Source organism: Cygnus atratus, chromosome 1 (assembly GCF_013377495.2).
Source record: "Cygnus atratus isolate AKBS03 ecotype Queensland, Australia chromosome 1, CAtr_DNAZoo_HiC_assembly, whole genome shotgun sequence".
In the NCBI taxonomy this organism is placed as follows: Eukaryota; Metazoa; Chordata; class Aves; order Anseriformes; family Anatidae; genus Cygnus; species Cygnus atratus.
This window is the reverse complement of record NC_066362.1, coordinates 208,036,555-208,059,197: the sequence shown is the minus strand read 5'-3', so window position 1 is coordinate 208,059,197 and position 22,643 is coordinate 208,036,555. Positions and strand designations below refer to the sequence as shown.

Genomic DNA, 22,643 nt, shown 5'->3' with positions numbered 1-22,643 from the left:
AGAGACTGGCCCCTGATGTCCTTGGGGCTGCCTGGGATGTGTCCCCCTCCGTGTCCTGCCCTGCATCCTTCCCCACATCCTGCACCACATCCTGCCCCATGTCCTGTACTATGTCCTGTGCTATGTCCTGCCCCGTGTCCTGTGCCATGTCCTGTGCCGTGTCCTGTGCCATGTCCTGTGCCGTGTCCTGTGCCGTGTCCCGTTCCATGTCCTGTCCTGCATCCTTCCCTGAATCCTGCTCCATGTCCTGCCCTGTGCTCCATGCCAAGTCCCGTGCCATGTCCTGCCCTGTGTCCTGTTCCATGTCCTGCCCTGTGTCTTGTGCCACATCCTGCTCCATGTTCTGTGCCATGTCCTACTCCTTGTCCTGCCCTGTGTCCTGTGCCATGTCCCGTGCCATGTCCTGTCCCATGTCCTCTTCCACGTCCTGCCCTGTGTCCTGTGCCGTGTCCTTCCCTGCATTCTGCCCCATGTCCTGTCCCACGTCCATCTCCACATCCTGCCCCATGTCCCACACCATCCCACAGCCAGTGCCCCACCTGTGGCCACGCTCCCCTCCCAGGGAACAGCCCCCCCACTGGCCCAGATCCCCCTGCTCCACCAGGTCGGGGGTCCCTGGGCCACCCCGGGTCCCGTGGCCGGGCCGGCTGGGGGCTGGCGGCCCAGTCCCCACGGCGAGCCCCCAGCTGCGCTGGCCGAGGCGCAGGCGCCGGACCCGGGCAGGTTGCTAAACAAGTTAATTAGATCAAGGAGATGGAGGCTGGCTGGTGAAAGAGAGCCCCAACTGTCAGGCTGCTGGAGTTGTGAAAAAGTTAATTCAATTAAGTTTTCCCTCTAAACTAATTAGGCAGCAATCTGCCACGCAAGGAGCTGCTGCTATTGCTACCCAGAGCCAGGGGCAGAATGAGGGGGAGGGGAGGAGGAAGATGAGGGGGGGATGAAGGGGGAGAGGAGAAAGTGGACAAAGGGGGGCTGGGCGGGCTGGGGCAGCGCCGGGGGTGCCCCCACCTTGCCATGGTCCTGGTGAGCCCAGAGCTTGGGCCCAGCCATAGGAGCTGGGGGTGGGGGGGGGGACGGACATGGGTGACCTGATGCTGGTGGAGGGAGAATCGGTGCTGGCAGCAGGGGCTGCCCGGGGGGGGGGGGGGGGGGGGGGGGGGTGACGTCCCCAGTGCCATGCGATGGCTGAGCACCCCCACCCCGACACGCGTGGCAATGCACAGGTCGGGCTGGGCACTTTGGAGAGGCCAGGTCGGGTGCAGGGGCCAACCTGGCCCGGGAAGGTGGGCGGGGGTCCCGCAGCACGGATGGGGGCTCCCCGTGCCCCCAGCCTGGCCAGGCTCTGCGGGATGCGTGGCACCAGAGCGCCGTGCCCATTCTCCCCGCTCTCAGCATGCGGGAATTGGGGACCTTGTGTAATAGGAGGCACTGCAGGGCCTCACGGGGTCTCCTGCGGCGCTCGAGCACCAGCTTTGCCCACGTTGTTCACCAGGGCGCAGCCCGTGCTCCGGGAAGCATCCCACTGCAACACCCAGCACGGCCTCCCCGGCCCTCCCGGCCCCTGCTGCTCCCTCGGTGCCAGCCCCGGCTGCGCTGCAGTGGGGCCGCGGTAACACCGGGGCTGCACCGAGAGCTCACGCGGCGCTGGGTGCAGGAGCTGGAGCTGCTGCAGGGTGGGCAGCGGGGAGGAGACCTCGCGCCGTGCCCTCGCCCTCGCCGGCAGCGGTGCCCGAGCAAGGACCGTGATGCTGGTGCGTGCCAGCAGCCGGCATCCCACAGCCGGTGGCTGGGCGCACCGCGAGCACCGTGGGCCCCGTGGGCCCCGTGGCTCCGGTTCCTGAGCCGGGGCTGCAATTTGGGGCTGCTCGCCCGGCGCTGCGCTCACCCGGCCACGGTGCCGCGGGCCCCCGGCCACTGCTGCTTTGTTCCCCGTGACAAAGCCCCGACTCGGGGCCGCGCCGAGGCCCCTCCGCGCGCTGGAGCTCGCCTGCCCCTAATCGAATTAGGAGCCCGGCACGGGGCTGAAGGCTGGCAGTAATTGAATTTCTCCCGTCACAGCCTGATGTTTCTCCCCTCCAGATCCTGCCTTGGTTTTATTGTTTCTGGGACCGGCTGCAATGGCACATTTATTTGATCTGTCACAGGGAGCCCTTTAACCCTCTGCTGTTTGCTTAGAGGCACGCCAGCTCCTCTCCTCAAACACAATTAAAAACAAATAAAACAATCGGGGAGGGCCCCGCTCACCTCCCCAGCACAGCCTGGGCCAGTGGTGCTCCTGCTTGATGGGGCCTTCGCCGCTCCACTCTCTGGGGTGCTGGCACGGCACGGCACGGTGCGGCACGGCACGGCACGGTGCAGCGTGGTATAGCACACTGTGACATGGTGTGGTGCAGCACGGCACAGCGTGGAGCAGAATGGCATGGCACAGTGCAGTACAGGCTGGCACAGCACAACATGACGCAGCACAGCACAGTGTGGCACGGCACGGCATGGCATAACGTGGCATGGCAGAGTCACACGGTGTCATGGAATTGATTTTACGCAATGCCACAGCACAGTGGGACACGGCGCGGCACGGCACGGCACGGCACGGCCCAATGCAGCACGGCATGGCCCAGCACGCCTGGCCCATGGTTCCCCACGTTGCAGCCAGGAGCCCAAGGCTGGGGCTGGTCCCATTCCCGCTGGTTGCAGGAGTCGCATGGGAGCCCTGCGTGCCCTGCTGTGGTTTGTGTGGGTGCCCGTGCTGCCTGGGCTGGGCGTGGGGGCACACCCACGCACGGCCGGCTCTGCGCCACGGGACCACACGTGGGCAGCTCCAGTGCTCCACTGCCGGGCTGGAGCCAGGAAGCGGCGTGGTTTGGTGAGGGGACGCGGGAGGTCAGGTCGATGGCTGGACTTGATTTATCTTGAAGGTCTTTTCCAACCGAGACAATTCTGTGATCTGTGATGCTCCTGCTCCTGCTCTCCCTCTCGGGCACAGAGCCCCTCGGTCTCTGTGTGCCACGTGGGGACGTGGCCCCAGCAGAGCTGGACCAGGTGGGTGTCCCACGGAGCCTCCTCTGCAGTCCGGGACGGGCCGGAGGCGTCAGGGCTGGAGGCAGTTGTGGGGCTGGTGAGGAGTTGAGGGGCCGGAGCTGCGGAGGTGGCTCCTGGGGCTCTCCCTGTCCCTACGCAGTGTCCCAGCCCCGTGGGGCGGGCACAGGCTGGGGCCCCAGGCAGCTCTGCTGGGGGACCGTGCAAACTCCAGCGCCCACCCCGTTGGGCTGGTGTTGAGCCGGCCCCACCAGTGTCTGCGTGGGACCTGCTCCGGGTTGGAGAGGGTCAAGAAAACCCCCGTGGAGCTCTGAGACCCTTTCAGGTGAAGGCAAACGTGAAGGACCTCCTACTGTCCTCTCTGTCACCACAAGAAGCTCATCAAGACCCACTCCTGCTGCCAGAGACCCTCTTTCCCCACCCAGCCCGATCCCCACACGTTACAGCGCAGCGCAGAGCGTGCACAGCACCGGCAGCTCAGGGCTCTGCCCTCCTGATGGCCCGTGCTCGTTCCCAAACCTGTTATTTCATCCACAGCCAGGGTGCTGAGCTTTGCTCCTTTTTGTGCGCTTCTGCAGCGACCCTCGGCAGCATCATCGCTTTTTCCCAGCGCCTCGGTGCTTGGGTGCAGGATGGGACCATTGGCATTGCCTGCTCCAGGTCCTCCAGGAAAATGTAATCTGTGCAAGTCTCCGGAGGGATTTTTGGGGTGACCGTGACGGTGCTTTCCATGGTAGTAAATAAAAGGACAAATCCAGGAATGCAGCTGGCTTCTGGCTGTGCAGTCCTGCTACTGAGTGCTACGCCCACCCCTGCGCCATCCCCACACCCTCCCAATCCCCCCCAGCTCTGGTTTCCACCCTGGCAGCTCTGTTTCAGAGCTTCCCCCCCCTTTTCCAGCCCTGGTGCTCCCAGGCGTCCAGGCCTGAAGCCGCTCTTGGTCTCAGCCCCGTCCCTTTGGGCACACACCTCTCGTGTGGTCGGATGCCCCCAGCAGCCCCACGGGCAGTCGGGGCAAAGCAGCCCCTTAAAACTTCCTGCAGCCCCTGGAAAATGAGTGCCAGGGACAAAACAAGCCCACGGACAGGCGGGATCCTGGTTCTGATGTCTGCCTCGGCAGCTCAGCCCCAACAACTCGGGCGCCTCACCGGGATGAGCCCTTCCAGCAGCCCCATGCGCTGGTCCTGGCACACCCCGGGGCCATCTGGGGCCGCCTGCACCCACAAAGGGTCGGGGCTGTGACCCCGCCAGCGCTGCATGGAGCTGGGAAGGGGGGCACCCGGCACGCCGGGGGGCCTTGCAGGACAGCAAGTGGCCTCCCCAAACCCGCTGCCACAGCTGGAGCAGGGTGGGTGCGCCTCGGCGGGGTGCGCCGTCCCCGGCAAGCACGGCGCTCTGCCACCTCCGATCCGTCACTGTCCCCGTGCCCCAGGGACTGTGACTTATTAATTCCGCAGGGCTACTTTGTTTGATTTCCGTATGTATTTAATTTCCTGCCCTTCATAACGCGCCTGTGGTACGTCACCGATCGGCGGGGTAATCCGCGGCGACGTGGTCGGGGAAATGCTGTGACCTCGGTGGCAGAGGGCTCCTCTCCCCATGGGGTGACAGCGACGTGGCCGAGCAGCGACCGAGGCTGTGGGAAGGGACCCGTGCGCCTCCCCCCCACTCCCACCCAGGACCTTGTCCCCAGGGACGTGACACCAGCCGTGTCCCCAGGAGAGGACACGTGTCCAAAACCAAGGCGCGTGGTCCCGCACTGGAACCGTCACTGAGGTTGGTGAGGAAGGCAAACGTGCCGATTGCTCCCCAAAAGCCTGCAGGGCTGAGCTGGGTGCTTGGGGAAGGATGAAGGAGCAGAGATGATTTTTCCCCAACAACCTCCCCCATCTGCCTCAGCAGCCTTGCAGGGACATCCTGGGCAGGGCACTGCGCTAGAAACACGCAGGAAAACCCAATTCTTCCCGGTAAGAGCCACCGCAATGCTCTGTGTGCCTGGACTGGGACCTTCGCCTCGAGCTGACACCAAGGACAACTTGGGCATCGGTGTTAACCCCGAGAAATTAACTACGTCCAGGGAGCAGCTCTGCGAGCGGGGACGATGGGTCAGTGGCAGAAAAGCTGCTGTGTTGGGCGAGGGGTTACGCTGGGATGCCACCCGGCCGGGCTGGGGCTGGCAGAGGAAACGTGCTGGTGGCGTTCCTCGTGGCGTTCCTCGTGCCTCCCGGAGGCGAGCAGGAACTGCAGGAGTCCCTCAGGGCTGGGCCTCGCCCTCCTCGACCCTATTAACGGGCAATCCCCACCCTGCTCTGCCTGGCCTCCCCCAGCCTGCGTGAGAAGCAGACCATCGCGTGTGCACACCACGTTTATTGCAATAAATAACAAGAAGCAGGCGAGGTACAGTCAGAGTGCCTGGTGGCTTTTACATGGAAGCTGTCACACACTCAGTCCCTGTCCTACCCCTGTGCAGCATCAGTCCAAGCCCAGCAAACCCAGTCCCTGCAGCAATTCCCATCTTTAGGCAGCGACAAGCCCTACCAGCACCCGTACAGTCTGAAATCTGCTTGCCCATGTCTTAAGTAGCCCCAGCACCTTCTCTCTTACGCCAGCTGTTTCTGCGGTGAAATCCCACTGCCCTCCACCCGCGTGTCCCCCCGTGGCAGCACAGCGCCTCGCCAGAGCCTGGGTGGGCTGTGCCCACCCAGAGCCACCCGCCTCAAGGTGCGGGTCCTGCCTGCCCGCGTCCTGCTCCAGCAGGAGCAGAGGCAGCAGGAGCAGAGGCAGCAGGAGCAGCTTTGCCCCACCTCACGCTCTGCTCGGACGGATGCCTGCCCTCACTGATGCGGCCACGTCGCACACTGCGAGTCTCACGGTATTTTATTGCCAGCCCGCACAGCCGGCGGCGTCCCGCAGGCGGCTGCTCAGGAGGAGCGTGCTCCAGGAGTGGCTGCCGCTGCCTAGAGGAAGTACGTGATGTTTTCTGGGTTCAGAGGTGCCTGGATGTCCAGTTTTCGGGATTTGCTGTCTTTCTCCACTATCTCCAACCGCAGGGTTGGCATCTTTGTTTTCTCTGCGCCGGGGGCAGAGCTGTCTTTGGTTTTCAGCAGCTGCTTGTCCGAGTCCTCCACCGTGATTCTCAGGGTGCAGCCCCTCGGCAGCAGGTCCTGCTCGTAAGCAGCTGCTAACTGGTTCACAACGCGCCGTTCAACCTGAAGGAGGAAAAAGCAGCTTCCATAAAGCCCCGAAGTATCCCCATGGGAGCCATGCCGCTCTCCTTCCCACCCTCGGGCAGCAATATTTCCTCCCCTGACCATCAGCATGCTGGCTGTGGGCCCTACGGGCGCACTTTCCACGGGACAGACACAAGCAACAGCCTCCTGACGCTCCCCACGCAGAGCAGGGCTGCGAGGGGAGGCTGTGGGCACTGCCCCTGCTCCTGCGCCCTCTGCAGCACCCAGCGGGGCCAAGGCCTGCTTCGTCCTGGTGCTTTACCTCGTGCTTGATGGACCGCGCACCGTAGTGCAAGTTGTAGCCGTCAGCCAGCACATCCATGACCTCCCTGTCCCAAAGCAGGGTGATGTTGTGCCTCGCCTTGGCCTGCGGGGGCAGGAAGAGAAGGAAATGTTACCGTGCATTTGAGCGACCCCAGCACCCCATTCCTTTCCTCGAGCAGCTGGGAGCTGGGACACCACGGGCAGCAGGGTGCGGTGCTGCGTGTCCCTGTGTCTGAGCTCGGCCAAGCGCAGCCCTGTCGGGGCACGAAAAGGCTCCAAAGGTGCCCCCTAATTCCTATCTGGAGCCTCCATGTGCCGAGACAGATCAGACATTTGACCGTCTCTGAATGCTGTCCAGAGCCCATCCCTGCCCCAGCAGAGGAAGGAGTGCCCCCCGCTGCCCCAGCAGTCACTGCCCCGAGCGCCGAGTGCTCTGAGCAGAGCGGGTCCCCTCCTGCTGACCACTGGAAGAAGCCTACTGCGGCACAAACGCACGCTCACGCTGCTTCTGCAACAGCAGGATGAAGGCTCGGACAGGAATTCCTCCTGCTCGTGAAGGAAAAGTTACCTCTAAAGCAATCGTCTCTGAGCAACGGACTGGATTTTACCTTTTTGGCCCAAAAATTCAGCTCCTTGTTGACAAGCTGGATGAGCTCCGAGTGGCAGAAAGGGAGAAAATAGACGATCTCGTTGATCCTCCCCAGGAACTCATCCCGCCTGAAGTGAGCCTGCAGGGACAAGGGCTGCGGGTCAGCGGGGACAGGGCGGTGACCCGGACAGGCAGTGAGGCTGCAGGGGTATGCATTGGCAGGATGGACAGGGGTGTCAGCGGGACGCGTCGCTGCAGGAGGACTTCCCTGGCCCAGCAGTGCAGAAGCCGAGCAGATTGTGGCCCAGGGTGAGCGCAGGACCCCCACAAATCCCAGCGCAGCACTTCCCACCCCATGTTCCCCTTCCAGTCTCCCACGGCTGCACTACTGTGAGAGCAGAGAGATGCGGTTATCTATTTCTGCAAGGCCCTGACCTTACTTCTGAGTGCCTGAAAATTAAAAAGCGACGTCGTGTCACTGATCCCACACCTGGGAGGCAGCTGGTGAGGGGCACGGTGCTTACTGCTCTGAACGACTCAGCGAACAGAGCTCAGGACACCTGAAACACGAGCCGTGAAACGAATCCCCCGTACCTTTAAGATGGGGCGAATAACCTTCTCCTTGAACTGCTTGGAGATGGTTATCCTGTCGGTCACCTGCACGTCCTCTGAAAGACACAAGGACACGGGTGAGGGTGGGGAAGGAAGGACACACAAAGCCACACAACGAGGAGCCAGTGGCTGCGCAGGAAGGAGAGATGGGTGCCCAGCAGGGTCTAGGATCAGACCCGAAATCTCCCCACGTGCCACAAACCACATCTGGTGGGTGCTGCCGTGCTCCTGCACCCGATTCCCTGACTTGGCTGGCTCTTGGCGCCCTGTGCGCCCTTCACCAGTGATTTCACTGATGTTCTTGAACAGCAGCAGAGCTCCCGCTCTGCCTCCACTCTCTGCCTTACAGCCCAAGAGCTGTCTGCCAGCAGATTTCAGACAACAGGAGTCCTCAGCTGGCCTCCATGAAACCTGGACGGTGGCTGGGCAATGAGAACCAGCCCAGGTTACCTGACACACAGAGCACGGTCACCTGGGGGTGTCCTGCGGAGGCTACGGCAGCTCTTCAGGCGCAGAGGACAGTCCGTGGTCCCCTCAGCAAGCAGCAAAACCCACGCTCAGCCTGGGGCAGAAGCGTGCTTCGGGCTTTGGGACTACTTCCCTCCACTGACTGCAGATGGAGCCAGGGTCTGGCAGCCCTGCTTCTAATCCCAGCTCCAACTGCAACAGCCAGCTTCAGCGCAGGCTTTACCTTCCTGCGGCCCCAAGTCACGTTTCTCTTTGTCTTTACTGCCTTGATTCTTCCTACACCTTCAGGCATTTAACTCCATGTGCTATTTAACACAAGGAAGCCCACGGGGAGATCCCTCACAGGAAAGGTGCCCCGGATAGGAGGCTGTAATGCCAAGCAGCGGAAAAAGACCCCGCTGAAGGCTGGATGCCGAAAGCCTTCCCCACGTTTGCAGCCTTGGCGGAGCTGTGACACTCCAAGCAGTGGCAGAGGAGGCTTCCAGGTGCAGTGCTGTGTGCTCCGAAGTACCCCTGCCCCTTCCCCTGGGAGGCTGGGGGGCTCTCAGCACCCTTCCCGGCCCACCCCTGCTGCAGGGAGCACCCCCCGGACACAAGCACGGGGGGGCTCCAGTGGTCCTGGGTGGGGATTTCGCTGTGCTGCACGGGAGGGACGAGCATCGCAGTGGCCACATGGCCTAAATGGAGCTGGGGGTCCTTGGTTATAGGATTCGGCCCCTTTCACTTCCCTGAGACACCGACGGGATTTGGCAGAGCGCTCTGCCCGCGCATGGGGCCTCTGGAAGAGGAGCTGGGGAAGGCAGAGCAGAGAACAGGCAGTACTCAGGTTTGTCACCTGCAATATTTGCTGCTTTCACTCACAGATGGAGAGATACGGCGGAAGCAGCTCCTTCCCTCTATCTTTCCATTTATCTGCCCAGCCAGGCACTTAGGCTGACCTCCCGGCCACTGCGTCCAGGAGCACCTCCAAGCCAAGGACTCGGCAAATTGCAAGGAGCTCTGCGAAACTCAATTGAGGCCGGGCTTCTGATCAAAATGCATTTTCTGGCTATGCTCTCTCGCTGCCTTTCACTCACTGCAGCTGTCTGTCGTACAGTTCCAGAAATTAAAATTCAATGCTTTCCTCATTTAGGAGAAAAGTGCTTGGCATTTTAAAATGTTATTCTTGAAAGTTCAGTTGCAGGCATGCTTTGTCCTTTACCTAGTTTGATTGAAGTTTAAAGATTCTGAATTAAGTCAGCTTTGGCATCCACTTCTCAAAGCAAAAAGGAAGAGACAGTGAGAGAGAAGCTGAAAAATGCACTCGATGCCAAAACCCAGCATTTTTTCCTGCCGTCCATGGAGCTGGTGCAGAAAGCTGTGGCTCCTGGCCGCAGCACACACCGCACACCACAGCTTCTCGGGCTTTTCCACGGGTGAGCAGAGAAACCCTGCCTACATGTGAGAGGGCACACGCTGCCAGGTACCCTGAGGAAAGGAAAAAGGGAAGCAAACGGGTGAGAAAACAAAGGATGCAACCATCACAAATGACTGCCTGGTTAGGCACAGGCACAGCAGCACCCAACGGTGACAGTGCTTCCCCGTGCTCCCTGTGCCAGTGCCTGTGCTCAAAACCTGCCCCTGCTTTAGAGCTAGAGGGGGAAACCCCTGGTGCAGGCACTGCTGTCCGTCCTTCCTTAGGGCAGCGGAGACCTACCAGTGCCCTCCTGGTGCTATGGGGTTATCACTGCCTGGGTGGTGCAGGGTTGAGCATACACTGAGACCCTGTGCCTTCAGCAGGGCTGTCAGAGGCTTCCCTTACCCTGCTCCATCCTCTTTCTATGACCTACTTCCCACTTTGGGAAAATTTCCTTCAGGACCCTCGTGTGTGCGGGACTCGTGCTCTCACTAAAAGGCAAAGTAAAACCTATTAAGCTCAGTCCCAACTACCTCTAGCTGAATTAAGCTAACAAGGAAGTACACTACCTATTCTTCGTTAATGAGAGCACCTGTATGAGCCGCAGTATTTCCCTAGGAAGCATGTGGAAGGGTCCTGAGAGAAAGAAAAGGATAAGCAGATAAAGGGAAGAGAGCACGGGGTGGGGAAGGCTGAGAGGTGGGCTAGAAAGCCCCATCCAGAGACAAAGAGCTCAAGGACATGATCGTGAACAACGAGGACTTCAGGACAGGACGCGCCCCAGCTGAGGGGGGCGAGCAGAAGGGAAGCAACTGGGTGCTCCCTCTGGGCAGGGGGAGCTGCTGACAAACCAGCCAAGCTGCAGTTTGTAGTTTGAAGACCTTCAGTTTGCTCCCTGCTGACAATGCAAGAGCTCTTAGCACCCGGCCAGCTCCGGGTGAATGCTGGAGGGAGGCTTCCAGAAGAGGCTTCGTGGCTGATGAGGCCAGGCGTTTGATCCCTGCAGCAGGGACCTGCAGTGTTAGGGAGGAGCTGGATTCTTTAGGGGTTTGGAGAAGGATGTGCGAAGACCAGTACCTAAGTTTTCTGCGATCCTTTTCTTGCTTATTTCCATGGCCTCCTGCCTGAGCTGCAGGGCGTGCTGGGCTATCTCATCGCTTGCCACGTTGGAGGTCATGATAAAGATGGCATCCTTGCAGTCGATGGTCTTCCCCTTGCCATCTGTCAGCCTGCCCTGCAACGGCACCAAATCAACACAAGCATCAGTGGGTGCCCCAGGACATTTCCAAAACACGATGCAAAACATCACAGCCCCCTTCTCCCCCAGAGATTTGGTTCTGATGCTGTCCAAGGGACGCCCAAGGACACAGGCAGGTGCTGCCTGCGATGAGAGCTGTGGTATTCACTGGCTACAGCTGGGTATTCACCAAAGGAACAGAGGAGTCAGTTTAAAGCTCCCTGGGCCGCCGTGGCCATGTGGGATCTCCCCCGGTGCTGGGCCAGGCAGGGGCAGTGAGCTTTGTGGTGGTTTGGCAGCACCACGTGGGAGCACAGACTGCTAGGAGCCTGACCGAAAATAAGCAAAGCCAAAATAACCTTGCAGAAATAACAGTGTTTGGCTCTGCCCACGGAATGAACCCAGCACGGAACTGGCTGGGGCAGCAAGAGGTGACGGAGAGCATCCCCCTGGGACAGCCCCGACAAGCCCGAGCAGGGCTCCCCGTGCACCCAGGGAGCTGCTGCAGCGCTGAGTGCTGTGGGGTCAACGCTCTTCCCACCAAACCTGCACAGGAACCCTTCAAAAGTACTAGTTCTCTTGATTAATAAAGTAAAAAAAGAGAGAAAAATAAGGAAAAAATAAGCAGCTCCCCAGGCAGTTTCTTTCCTCGATATGTCTCCAGCAGCAGATATCCAGCACAATGACACAAATCCTTGTTGGGTGCTTGAGATTAACATTTGGGTTATTGCCCTGTCAAGTGCGTGGTACAGGAATTGATTTCACATTTAGCTGCTGCTGTGATGATCTATGCAAGAAAAAATTGTGTTATTAATCCTTAAAAGAAAAACAAAACTCCCCAAAACCTCCCAGCACATCGCTCTGGAGTCTGTTTGCCTCCGAGGACAGACCGGGACCTTAAAAATAAATGGAAAAACTCGCATGCAACAAGCCGAGCGTGCAGCAGGAGATGCAGCACAGCCCCCCATCTCCTGGTGTCCCAGGCTCGCTCCAGAGACGCGTTTGTCCCCGGCTCCCACCAACTTGTGCAAGGGAAGCCGCAGCTGCCCAGGACAGGTGATACGCAAAGAGAGCCCCAGAGACCAGCAGAAAGCAAAGGACTCTGGAGTCACTGCCTATGCGCCCTTCCTCGGCGAGTATCCGCTACTGCCAGCAGGGCCAGGTGGAGTCACCAGCATTTGGGGGAGGAAGGGTGTGAGATGACTCGCGTGCCGCCCCGAACGCCACCAATTAACCAACCCCACCTCAAGAGCAGCAATTAACGAGGCACGGCTCATTATGGCTAAGAAGTCCCGGCTCGTTACGGCTAAGAAGTGCCCACGCTGCCGTGCTTTCCTGATGAGGTGGCAGCACCCGACTTGAGACCGGGCGGTCAGAGCAGGTCTCCCCCATGCCACGCTGCAGACGCCACCCGTGCGGGGTGGGCAGCCACAGGGCACGTGTGTGAACAATCGCCCTCCTGCCGCCTCTCGGTGCTCCTGCTCTCTGCTGTGGACGAGCAGCCCACCTACACTGTCACCGAGCTGTCACCAGGGTTTTTAGCGGTATCCTCATGACACAGACTTCGCTGTCGTGCTTTCCCAGCGACACGGGACAATTCCTAGGCTTCTAGTTCAAGCTTCTGCCCCTCCCATCGCTGGCTTTTTCTCTCCCTAAAGATGTAATTTATTCCACCACGAGACCTCAGCGTGATCCTGCTTCCTGGCATTAAAATGGCCTGACTGGCTGGCTCACATTTTTTGGAAATGACTATTGATTTGGAGCGCTTCCGCCCCGCTCCAGACCTCTCCTGCAGCCGTCCCTCGCACTGCTCGCTGCCGTCCTCCCGACGGCCGCTGTGCAAGCTCTGACCCAGGTTTTCTCTAGGGAACCTGCTTAGCAGGGGGGCTGGACCCAACGATAACTTGAGGTCCCTTCCAACCCCTACAATTCGGTCATTCTGTGACAGCCTCACCTCGTCGAACAGCTGCAGCATGATGGTGAGGACGTCTGGGTGGGCTTTGTCAACCTCGTCGAAGAGCACCACGGCGTTTGGACACTGCCTCAGCTTTTTGGTGAGCTGCCCGCCCTCTTCATGGCCCACGTAGCCAGGCGGAGAGCCGATGAACTTGGCGACCTAGGAGGAAGGGACAGGACACGTGAGAGGGGATCCGTGCGCGGCCAGGAGCAGCCCTTGTGGGCACAGAGCGGCTCAGCACCCAGCCACGGCTCTTTGCTGCAGACAAATCGAGCTCTGTGTTCCTTGTGACATCTATCGCGCTCCAGGTATCCCAAGATCAGCTTAATAAGCCACAATTTGGCGAAATGCAGATCAGTGACGGCTGGGCAATCGCCTCACACAGGGGTTTAAGCACCAGAGCCTGCAGGAGCACCGCGCGCAGGCACAACCCCTGCTCTTCGAAGCGGTGTCTGAGTGACCCCTCCCAGCTGTCAAAGACCCGTTTCAGGGTCCTTTGGCCTTTTTAAGAGAGAGAATTTAAAGGAGCACAAGTGGTGGGTGGCTTTCCCAGAGCTTGGGAAGCAGCCGCAGTGCAAGTATGTTTCCTGCACCCATAACCAACTTCCTTACTTCTCAGCACCGGGACTTCTGAATGAGGTTAGAAAAGAGGACAGAAGAATACTTCTGGCAACAGAACTGCTTCTGCAAAAACGACCAGGGGATTTTGATGTACAGCTTGAAGCAACCTGGCTGTGTGGGCGCACCTGAAGTCGCGGTCCTTTAAGCATACGGGAGAAGAACGCAATTACCGGTCGGTTTGTTAGTTGGGGTGGACACCGGACACGCAGAGCCAGCTGCAGGCTGCTCACTCGGGCAGAAGGAATTCCGGGAGCAAAACCCCGACCCCCCCAGAATAGTGATGAGTCCTCATAAAACAAACAAGTTGCCTCTCCTTCATGCAGCACAGCCTGATGGTGGGTCTGTCATGGTTTCATTTATTGTCGGAGAACAGCGAAAGCCTTTTGTGCCGCCGTGCCGGCACAACCGTCCCCTTTCGGTGCTCCGCGGGCTGGCAGGGGAAAGGAGCCACGGCACCTTCACCTTCGCTTCCCAAAAGCCATGCCCACAGCCACCTACCTTCTCTCTTCGAGGCGGCTCCGTTTGACCCAGCAATGCAGCCTGGGGACAGCCACAATCCCCTCGTCCCCAGGAACCAGAGCCGTGCGCTGCTGCAGCCTCCCTGCCCTCTCCCAGGGGTGCTCGGGCAGAGGTGAGGGGCTCCCGCAGGCTCAGGAACCCGCCGGCAGGAATTAGCTGAAGGCAGCTAATTCATTTCATTTGTTTAGCAGCGCCTGTGGCTACGTGAGGCTCCCCAGGCTCCTTCAAAGGATGCCGTCTCCTGGGCTGACCTCCTGCTCCTTGTTTGCTTGAAAAATTTATATTGCTCTCGCTGCAATTCTCTACTTTATTTCTTCCCTCTGCTCTGCCTCTTGTCTTTGTCAGGGCACAGTATTTTATATCTTACATTTACACCGCCGCTTCCAGCTCCTCTTTCTTTGCACTGAGTCATCAACATGGCTTTATTTTCATGCATTTTTCACTCCTCCAGCGTAGGACCCCATCATAACCGCCGACAAGCGATCTATCAGGGCAGCTGCAGGCAATTCTTTATTTTCTCTTCCCACATCTCCTTACTTCTCTGCTTTGGCTAAAATAATGCTCTCCTGGACCTTTTCTAGCCCTGGCCATTGGAGGGCCCTGACCCCCTCCTGCACACACAGCTCCCCCCATACCACAGAGGTGGTGGCTCAGCCCTCGGCAGGACGAAATGCAAACGGCGGTGCTGCCAGCTTGGGCCTGGCCTCCTGCACTCCTCCCTGGCACCTTCTTCCTCCTCTTGTTCAAGGCGATCTTCCCAGGTCCCAGCCAGTGCCTCCTCCTCCTCCTCCTCTTCTGCAGCAGCTCCCCTGATTAAGGGCTTGATCCTCAGCAAATTTCTTATTCCGTGCTTCTGGATCTGGGTGCACCTCACCAGTGGCATCAAGAGAACTAGACAAGGGACCTACGCTGCCATCAGAAGATTTCACATTTACATTTTATTACAAACCGGATTTATGCAGTCTCAGCTGGGACGTTGCTGCTTTTTGCACAGTTGGTGGGGACGGACCTCTCCTGAAGGATTTCGGGCTTGGCCGGGCCAGCAGGAGGTGCCGCTATTTTCCAGTGCAAATGCCTCACAGCAGTGCTTGAAGGCTACGTGGGATCGGCCAAGGTCTGTGCCTGCAGCCAGCAGCTGCCGTATAAAATCATCCCCTTCTGGTCCGTAGTTCCTGGTGCTATTTCTCCTCCTCGGCTCACTGCAGCACTCCACCCCTTCCAGGGGACGTTTCTGCAGATTCACTGCCGCGTGTTCACTGCTGTGCGTCCTGCACCCGCCTCTGGCACACCGAACTGCCCGTTTTTTGGCGAGGTAACTCAAAAAGGTCCTGGCTGCCCACTGCCACGGCCAGGCCCCCAAGACAGCCTGCAGCCAGGAGGTCTGACCGTGCTCAGAGGCAGCGGGAGGCGCTCAGCACCGCCAAGGACAGTGATGAAACGCAGGGGAACGATGGGATTGGCACGATTTGTTTGAATTACCAATTAAACTCAGAACTGCAACCCCTGGAAGTACAGACAGCCCATTTACTAACCTCATGCCTCTCCTGGAACTCCGACATGTCCAGTCTGATGAAACCCTGGAAGAGAAATAAATACGTAAAGTGAGTTTTGATTAATGTGCCCCAAGTTTCATTACATTTAGAAGGCTTCTCCAGAAGCAGGCAGGTGGCTGCACGTATGAGCACACTTGTGTTCGCTTCGTGGTTCCCAAGGACTGCAGGCAGTCAGCGGCCAGATAAATCCACTGCAAATGCTAGGACTTATTCTGAAGGAAGAGGGAAATAACTGCAGTTTCTCAAAGGCAGCTAGGAACTGTTCCCACTGCTGGCTAACAGTCCCCAGCCAAGGTTCACTGAAACACCGTGCTTGTCACCAGAGCTGGGGACTGAAAATGGGACTGAAATAGCTCCTCACAGTTTGCTACGTAAAATGGATTTTATTGCTGCTCAGCCTTTTTTTGAAACGAATCCCATGAAGAACAAAATGCCTCCCGTAAAAACAAAAATAAGCAAAACCAAAAATCAGAAAGCCCAGGTAAATGAGGTTCACGGACGATTGCCTCAAAGAGATAACGTTACAGAACTTACTGCACAAACTTCCTTTTGTATTTGGAAAGCTGATTATTCATCGCAGACAAGGCATTTCCTGGGCTCGCAGCTAGGTGCTGAAGCTATGAGAAGATCAGCTTGACCTTCCTCAGCACCAGTGCTGGCATAGTCAGCTCGATAGCAGAATTTTCCATCAGCCCAATGGAGACCTTTCCACCAGCCCAACACGAGCACTTTCCCCAGCACCTTGTTGGTCTGAGCCATTCCCTTGCTGGGCGAGAGGCTCCACATTTAGTGGCTCAGCACCAGTGAGACCACCCCAAGCAGCCACCCGGTGCTGCCGGACACCCTCGAGGTCCCAGTATTGCCCTCCAAGGACAGCGAGAGACCTGGGTGATGGAGTTATTGGCTGGGGAGAGCGAAGGGAGGTGGGAGGACAGGCAGACACCGGCACCAAGACCCGGCGCCGTGCAGGAGGACGCGGCCATGCAGCACACGCTGGCTCAGGGGTACTCGGTGGTGGTGGTATGAGCTTAGGGCAGTTTAGGCAGCTTAGACCGACTGAAACTCTTCATTTCAAAACTGTCTGCATCTTTGTTACTCTCTTTCCATCGATTTGGTTTTTATCAGATGGAATCAAAACCAAATCCGGCAAAAGAAAACGTTTCCCAGCTATTGTAGAAATCAACCCTATGAGAAGTTCTCCTGCCACAGACGCTGTGTTTTTGGTGGAAAATCCTTCCCTGGAGAGCACCTCGACCAGCCCAGCCTGACACTATCCATCAGCCGAGTCCCACAGAAGTCACCCATGGTGGTCAGCACTCACAAAGCCATCGGTACCACCTTCCTGTAGATTTGCAGCAGCTTCTCCCACCCTCCTGCTGCCCCAGACACGAGGCACACGACGTCTCCATCGCCAGGATGCTCCAGGCTCTGTAGGACCTGCCCTGCTCTGGTCTGCTCGCGGTCCGGCTCCTCCATCCCAGCGTTCGCACCATGTGTGCTAACGCAGGTTGGGCAAGGACATTAGCGCCTGTCATTAGACCACGACCTCTCCATCAGTAAGGAAATGAGACTGTTATGGCTTCTTCCTTCTTAATCAGGCGGCTCCTGCTAAGAGCTGCATCCCCCGTAACCGCCCATAAGGGTTGATGGCCCCTCTTCAAGCTGCTCGTTACAGCGCCGGCTGCCAAGCTGATTCATTACCAATAAAACTCCGATTTGTGCATGCTATTGAATTAACACAGCATTTAGTGTTGAACTGATTTTTCTATTTGATGTTTGGCCGGGCATTGACCAGTTCCAGGTGCGGGAGTCTCGGGTGGAGGTGCCTGAGACCCAGGAACCAGGATTTATTGCTTCGGGAAGGCAATTACAGAAGGATGAGGAAAAGAAACCAGAACAGCCACTTTTATAGCGTTGGTTTACTTTTGATCTTCTTTCTACATGTGTCATTTTCTCTTGTGTCCATTCTATGCTGGAGGATGTGGGCAAGAGGAATTAATCTAATATCAGCTTACAGAGCAGCTCTGCTCGTGTTTCCTCGTGTTCCCATTTGCAGGGCTCTCATCTCTGCGCTTCCCCCAGCCCTTTGAGGAAGAAAGCCGGGTGCTCCTCAGGGGCTGGGGATGCTCAGCTGTGAATCGAGGAGTGCAGCCTTAAGTGCCTGCTGTTTGAAAAGGTAGGCGCCCCTGAACCAGTCCCCTGCCAAAGAAGATAATTTTAGCCCGTCTTAACTGAAAACTGCCCAGCGGATAGCAGACTAAAGCCCACGAACAGCTTCTGGTGTTGGAATCCCAAACATTTCGGCACTAAGAACCCAGGCACGAAGTCGGTTCCACCATTTCCACTGCCGGTAACTGGACACTGCTACAAATGGTGCACACGGGGACATGCAAAATGGATTTTTAAAATTTCATCCTTCTAACGATTTACGGTGTTCTTAGGAACAAAGGCGAAAAACGTGTTCACCACACAGGGTGCCAACACCCTGCGCAACCTCAAAGAGGAACACAAGGTTTTGTTAAATTAATTTTGACATTTATGATTCCAGATATCATTAGTGCTACAGACAGGGACACGGGCTGCAACCGCTTCCTTTTAACTCTGCAGAGGCCCTTGCTCAGCGTCCACGTACAGATCTCACACTGGGTTGCAATGAGGCGTGCTGCAACCCGGGGGGGCAGAGAGCGACCCCACCAGGAGCCCCAGCGCGTCCCATCACGAAGCGCTCCGAATGGCAAAGAACCAAGCGAAGAGGGGTTACCTTTTTGACATCCTTATGTATGTACTTGGCTGTCTGTTTGGCCAGCTCTGTCTTTCCTGTTCCAGACAGAAAGAAAAGCCTCGTGTTAGAAGTTAGGAAGGCCGCGCTGCTTGTCCAGCTCTCTGCAAGCCGTGCTGACTGCCGGGCTGCCGCCCGCAGCGACCAATACACCTTTTTTTTTTATCTGCAAATGCATTCAGGGGAAGAGGGTAGCCCTGCCAAATCCCCTATATAGGGCACAGTGCTGGTTTAGGAGCACCATATCACAGCCCCAGCAGGGTCGGGATCCTGGAGCAGGACCCGCTGTGCTCGGCCCCGTGCACACCAGGGGGTTGGTGGCAGGGCAGTGACTGTAAGGAGTGAGCTGAGGGCAGGGCAGGGCAGGGCGGACGTGCTCTGTGCTCCGTGCTCTGCTGGAGCTCCTCCCTGCACGGGGAGCAGTGCTGTGAGCTGAGCCGAGCCGGCGGCGTGGGCAGCATCCTGAGCACCCAGAGGAGGAACAGCGGTGCTGAGCTCAGCGCCGGCAGCTTGGTTTTTAGGAGACGGGCAGAAAGAGCTTAATTTTTTTTTTTCTGCAAAAAGATGCAGTTAGAGCAGATTTTCGCTACCTTTTCTCTATTCCAAGTTTCATGTGCAGTGGCTTTTACTCCCTAGATGAAGAATTTCAGGGTAGTGTGACATTCTTTATTTACTTGATCAACGCAAGGCAACTGGCATAAAAATCCGGGATTGCAATCAGTGATGGACTAAATCCACACTGAGGTGTGAACAAGCTCAGCAGCTCCCGAAAGGCGAGACCCTGTCCTCCCAACCTGTCCATCCAGGTAAAACTTGGTTCAACGGGCAGCTCTGCTGCGTGTCTGAGCTACCCACGCTCTGCCAGAGCCAGCAGAAGTGTCCTCCCTGAAGCTTCCCTGCTGCCACCCACTGGCATGTAATTGCCGGGTTTATCAGGTGGAGCATTTGGGGCTGGTTGCAGCTCCTGGAATTAGCAGCAAAGGAGAGGAGCAGCATTTAACAGACGGGGGAGATGCTCTGAGTTAACGTCAGTACCTCTCGGCGTGTCTGCAGCCAGCGCCGTACCTGCACTGCGTGCGTTTTGTGTTTGGCTACACGCTGAAAAATAAACACTCGGGCATGGCAGGGCAGAGAGCAGGCACATGAATGCCGTAAGCAACTATCCTAAATAAAAAGATCGTATCTTAAAAACCAAACTAGCTGAAAAAAAAAGGTACAATCCTACATAGCCAGAGGGGCTGCAACTGCAGGCAGAGCTGTGCTGGTGTTACAGCTGCAGAACGCCTGCACCCGCGGTGCTGTGGCCGCGCAGCACCCCGAGCAGCGTTACACATCTGCGCCAGCCCCACCCTGGGAACAGCTGTATTCTGTATTCTGCTGAAGATAAATTTGGTCGCTTAGATCTCCGGGATCACCTAATTAGATCACCGCAAACGGGCTGCGAAAATGGAAATTCGTCACTGCTTGGAAGCCTGTCCCGACAGGTAACGCTGCTGCCAGAATTCTTCATCTTATTTCGGCTCAGGCTTTGGTGACTTCATTTTTTGCTGTATCCTCGAGCCTAATGTGCGGGCATATAGGTGTATATGTGTGTATATATGCACATACATATTGTGTGTATATATATATATATAGGAATGGATCTTTAAAGTGCTTAACTGCTGTGGGAACCTACTGAAATGCGACGACACATTTGGCGTTTCAGTTTGTACGCATTTGGTCTTTCACATTGCCATTACACCAAGACCCAGACAAAACACCCACTTGATACAATCAAATTCTCAGCTGCTTTGCCTTCTCATTTCAATACTCATTTTTATGGCAGCAAAAGAAGCACAAACCCTCACGGAAATATGTGAGAGTTGAAGAGCTGACAATTCATATCAGTGAGCCTTCAGACCTGCCATAAGCAGCGCAATGAAGTCTCAAAAACGTTTCTTACTGCTTTTATACTGCTTTATAGCAACTCGTTTAGAGTTAATACTCGGCCTGCTACTGCTGTGAGGTGCGTGTCCCGCTACCTTAACCCCTCCAGCACCAGCATCTTCCCCACAGCCCCGTGAGCCAGCCGGGTGCAGGAGAAGTGCCGGCGTCGTTTCAAATGTCACAGTTCGGTTACTTTAAATCTGCTTTTTTTTTTCTACTTTTTTTTTTCCCCGAGTAAAATTCATTTTGCCCATTTCATGAACTGATCAGCTGTCATGTCGCATTTTATTGTGCTTGTGGAAAAATATTACCAGTGTCAATACAATTGCGTCACTGCAAAGCAATCCCTGCCCGCATGAGCAAGACGAGCAGAGATTTGGTTTGCAAGCAGCAAATTTCTGTTATTACCCCACCCATGGACGCATTAACAGCACAGTGCTGTTAAATTCGTGCTTCTGTTAGGAAAACTGTTCCTCCTCGAGCCTTTAAGGCAGACAGTCCCCTGGGACGACTCCGCGCCAGGCCAGCACGGAGTGTCCTCATGTGTCGTGTCCATGTGTGTGCACGTGTTCATGTGTGTTCTCGTGTGTCCACGTGTGTCCTCGTGTGTCCACGTGTGTCCACGCGTGCTCCAGCCCAGCCCAGCCTCGCCTCCATGCTCCCGTCCCGCTCACCGCAGCGGGTAACCCAAACGTTACCTATTCCAGATGATCCCAAGAAAAGGAAGACCAGCGGGTGCTCCTCGTCGTACCAGCCATTTTCCTTCCTCCGAATGGCTGCATTTAAACACAACAAAAACAGAAGTGGGGGGAGAAGGCATATAAATCAATGCCACAAAAGCAAGTATAATTATCACTAAGTATACACTATGTTTTACTGCTCTCTACCCACTCAAAGTCCTCGCTACCATTAGTGCTATCTAATTTGATTAGCCAGCAAAGGCCCCAGAGACACCTAATCAGGTTAGCATGGATTTGGAAGGCTGCCCAGAGCAGATTTCGGATAAAGTTTTCCAGGATGTGCACTCAGCGTTGCCAGGGAGACGGCGAGGAGGGGGGACGGGGAGGAACGACGAGGGCTTGCAGGGGAGGGTGCAAGCGGCACGCTGCATTTCCAGCTCACAAGTGCGACCTTTCTGTGAAAAGGCAGGTTCGGGGAAGTTTTTTTGCATTATTTCTCGCATGCGAGTAAAAAGAGCGGCGTTGAATTGAAGGTCACAAAAGCTCTGGATGGAGGCGAGGTGTGTCTGGGGGGGCCTGGCAAGGGAGAGCCGCCAGTTGTCTCGGTGAGCGTCGGGAGAGCAGTTTCGAAGGGCATCCTGGTTAAGATACCCATGGAAAATTTTACAAAAAGCAAGGGGGGGTTGGGAGCTGAAACACCCGTTTGCCTCCCCAAATACTCACACCACACCCCTCGGGACACGCAGCGATTTGGCTTGCAGAGCGTGCGACACCTCCTGCCCGTCCCACTGACAGCCTCAGACTCGGGGGGCACGTTCGCCAAGCCAGTAAAACGGCTGCACCAGACCTGAGCAGGATCAGGAACAGCATTTGAAGCCCAGAGGGACCAACAGCCACCGCCGTCAGGCTGGATCTGGCCTGAAACGCCCGCCCGAGCTCAGCCCGAGTCCCTTGCTGCTTGGCCCACTGGCTAGGAGGTCAGCAGCCCCTAGCACCCGAACACCAGTATGAACCCAGCCCCACAGCCCGGGCTGGACTGGACCTTATATCTGGTTGTTGTTTGGTGCTGGGAGAAGGGCTCGGTGCTGCCTCCATCCGCAGCGGGTCCCGGCTTGGCGCAGCGCTGCTGCCAGGAGCGGTGCGCGATGCAGTGGGTGCAAGAGGTGGCTCAGGGAAGCCGACGTCCCACTGGTGTCACCTCCCTCTCTCCAGGCCCTATGTTTGAGCTCTGGGGGCTTCCTGTGCCTCTGCGGTTTGTTTTGAGTACTGACCACGGTCTCATCCTCAGTGCGCCTGCCCAGGCTCCCCGGGGGACAGCGGGCAGCTTTCCTCAGACCCTGGAGCAAAGCCTGTGCTGAGCGCAGGCTACACAACACAGTGTTTGTGCCCTGAGACGTGGTGGGGCGACCCCAAGTAAATGCCAAGTGCCGGTGCGGGTGGGGAGGGTCAGGAACCTGCTCCAGTTCATGCAGGAGCATACAGGAGGCATTCTGTGGGCTCTGCTCCTCATTTCAATCTGCGGGGGCTTCGGATCTCTGCCCAAATCTCACCGAAGAGGTGAGAAGAACCTCCTGGATGAACCAAGCGCGTATTTCAGCACGTTTGTAACGATGCGTGCCGAGGGACGTGGGGACACACAAGGAAAGCATCACTGGGCCCTGTCTCCCATCCCATCTTGCGCAGGCTCCAGCAAGGACGGGGGTGGCAAGGGCTGCCCAGGGACACAGCTGACCCCACAGGACCCGAACACACATGAATGGGGTCAGCAGCCCAGTT

General features: G+C 57.3%; 1 protein-coding gene across 1 annotated transcript in view; it reads right to left on the bottom strand.

Annotated features, from left to right (window-relative positions):
* Nucleotides 1–5,385: 5,385 nt before the first annotated feature.
* The window catches only part of CLPB (caseinolytic mitochondrial matrix peptidase chaperone subunit B), an 81,288-nt gene continuing 64,030 nt past the window's right edge, over nucleotides 5,386–22,643 (bottom strand). The window contains exons 8-16 of the mRNA XM_035571733.2: nucleotides 20,886–20,963; nucleotides 18,244–18,299; nucleotides 15,462–15,506; nucleotides 12,787–12,948; nucleotides 10,673–10,829; nucleotides 7,714–7,787; nucleotides 7,139–7,258; nucleotides 6,529–6,633; nucleotides 5,386–6,245 (exon numbers count right to left, since the gene is read on the bottom strand). Of these exons, the coding sequence (XP_035427626.1) occupies nucleotides 5,994–6,245; nucleotides 6,529–6,633; nucleotides 7,139–7,258; nucleotides 7,714–7,787; nucleotides 10,673–10,829; nucleotides 12,787–12,948; nucleotides 15,462–15,506; nucleotides 18,244–18,299; nucleotides 20,886–20,963 (1,049 nt within the window). The 3' untranslated portion in view covers nucleotides 5,386–5,993. The remainder of the gene's footprint in view (nucleotides 6,246–6,528; nucleotides 6,634–7,138; nucleotides 7,259–7,713; nucleotides 7,788–10,672; nucleotides 10,830–12,786; nucleotides 12,949–15,461; nucleotides 15,507–18,243; nucleotides 18,300–20,885; nucleotides 20,964–22,643) is intronic.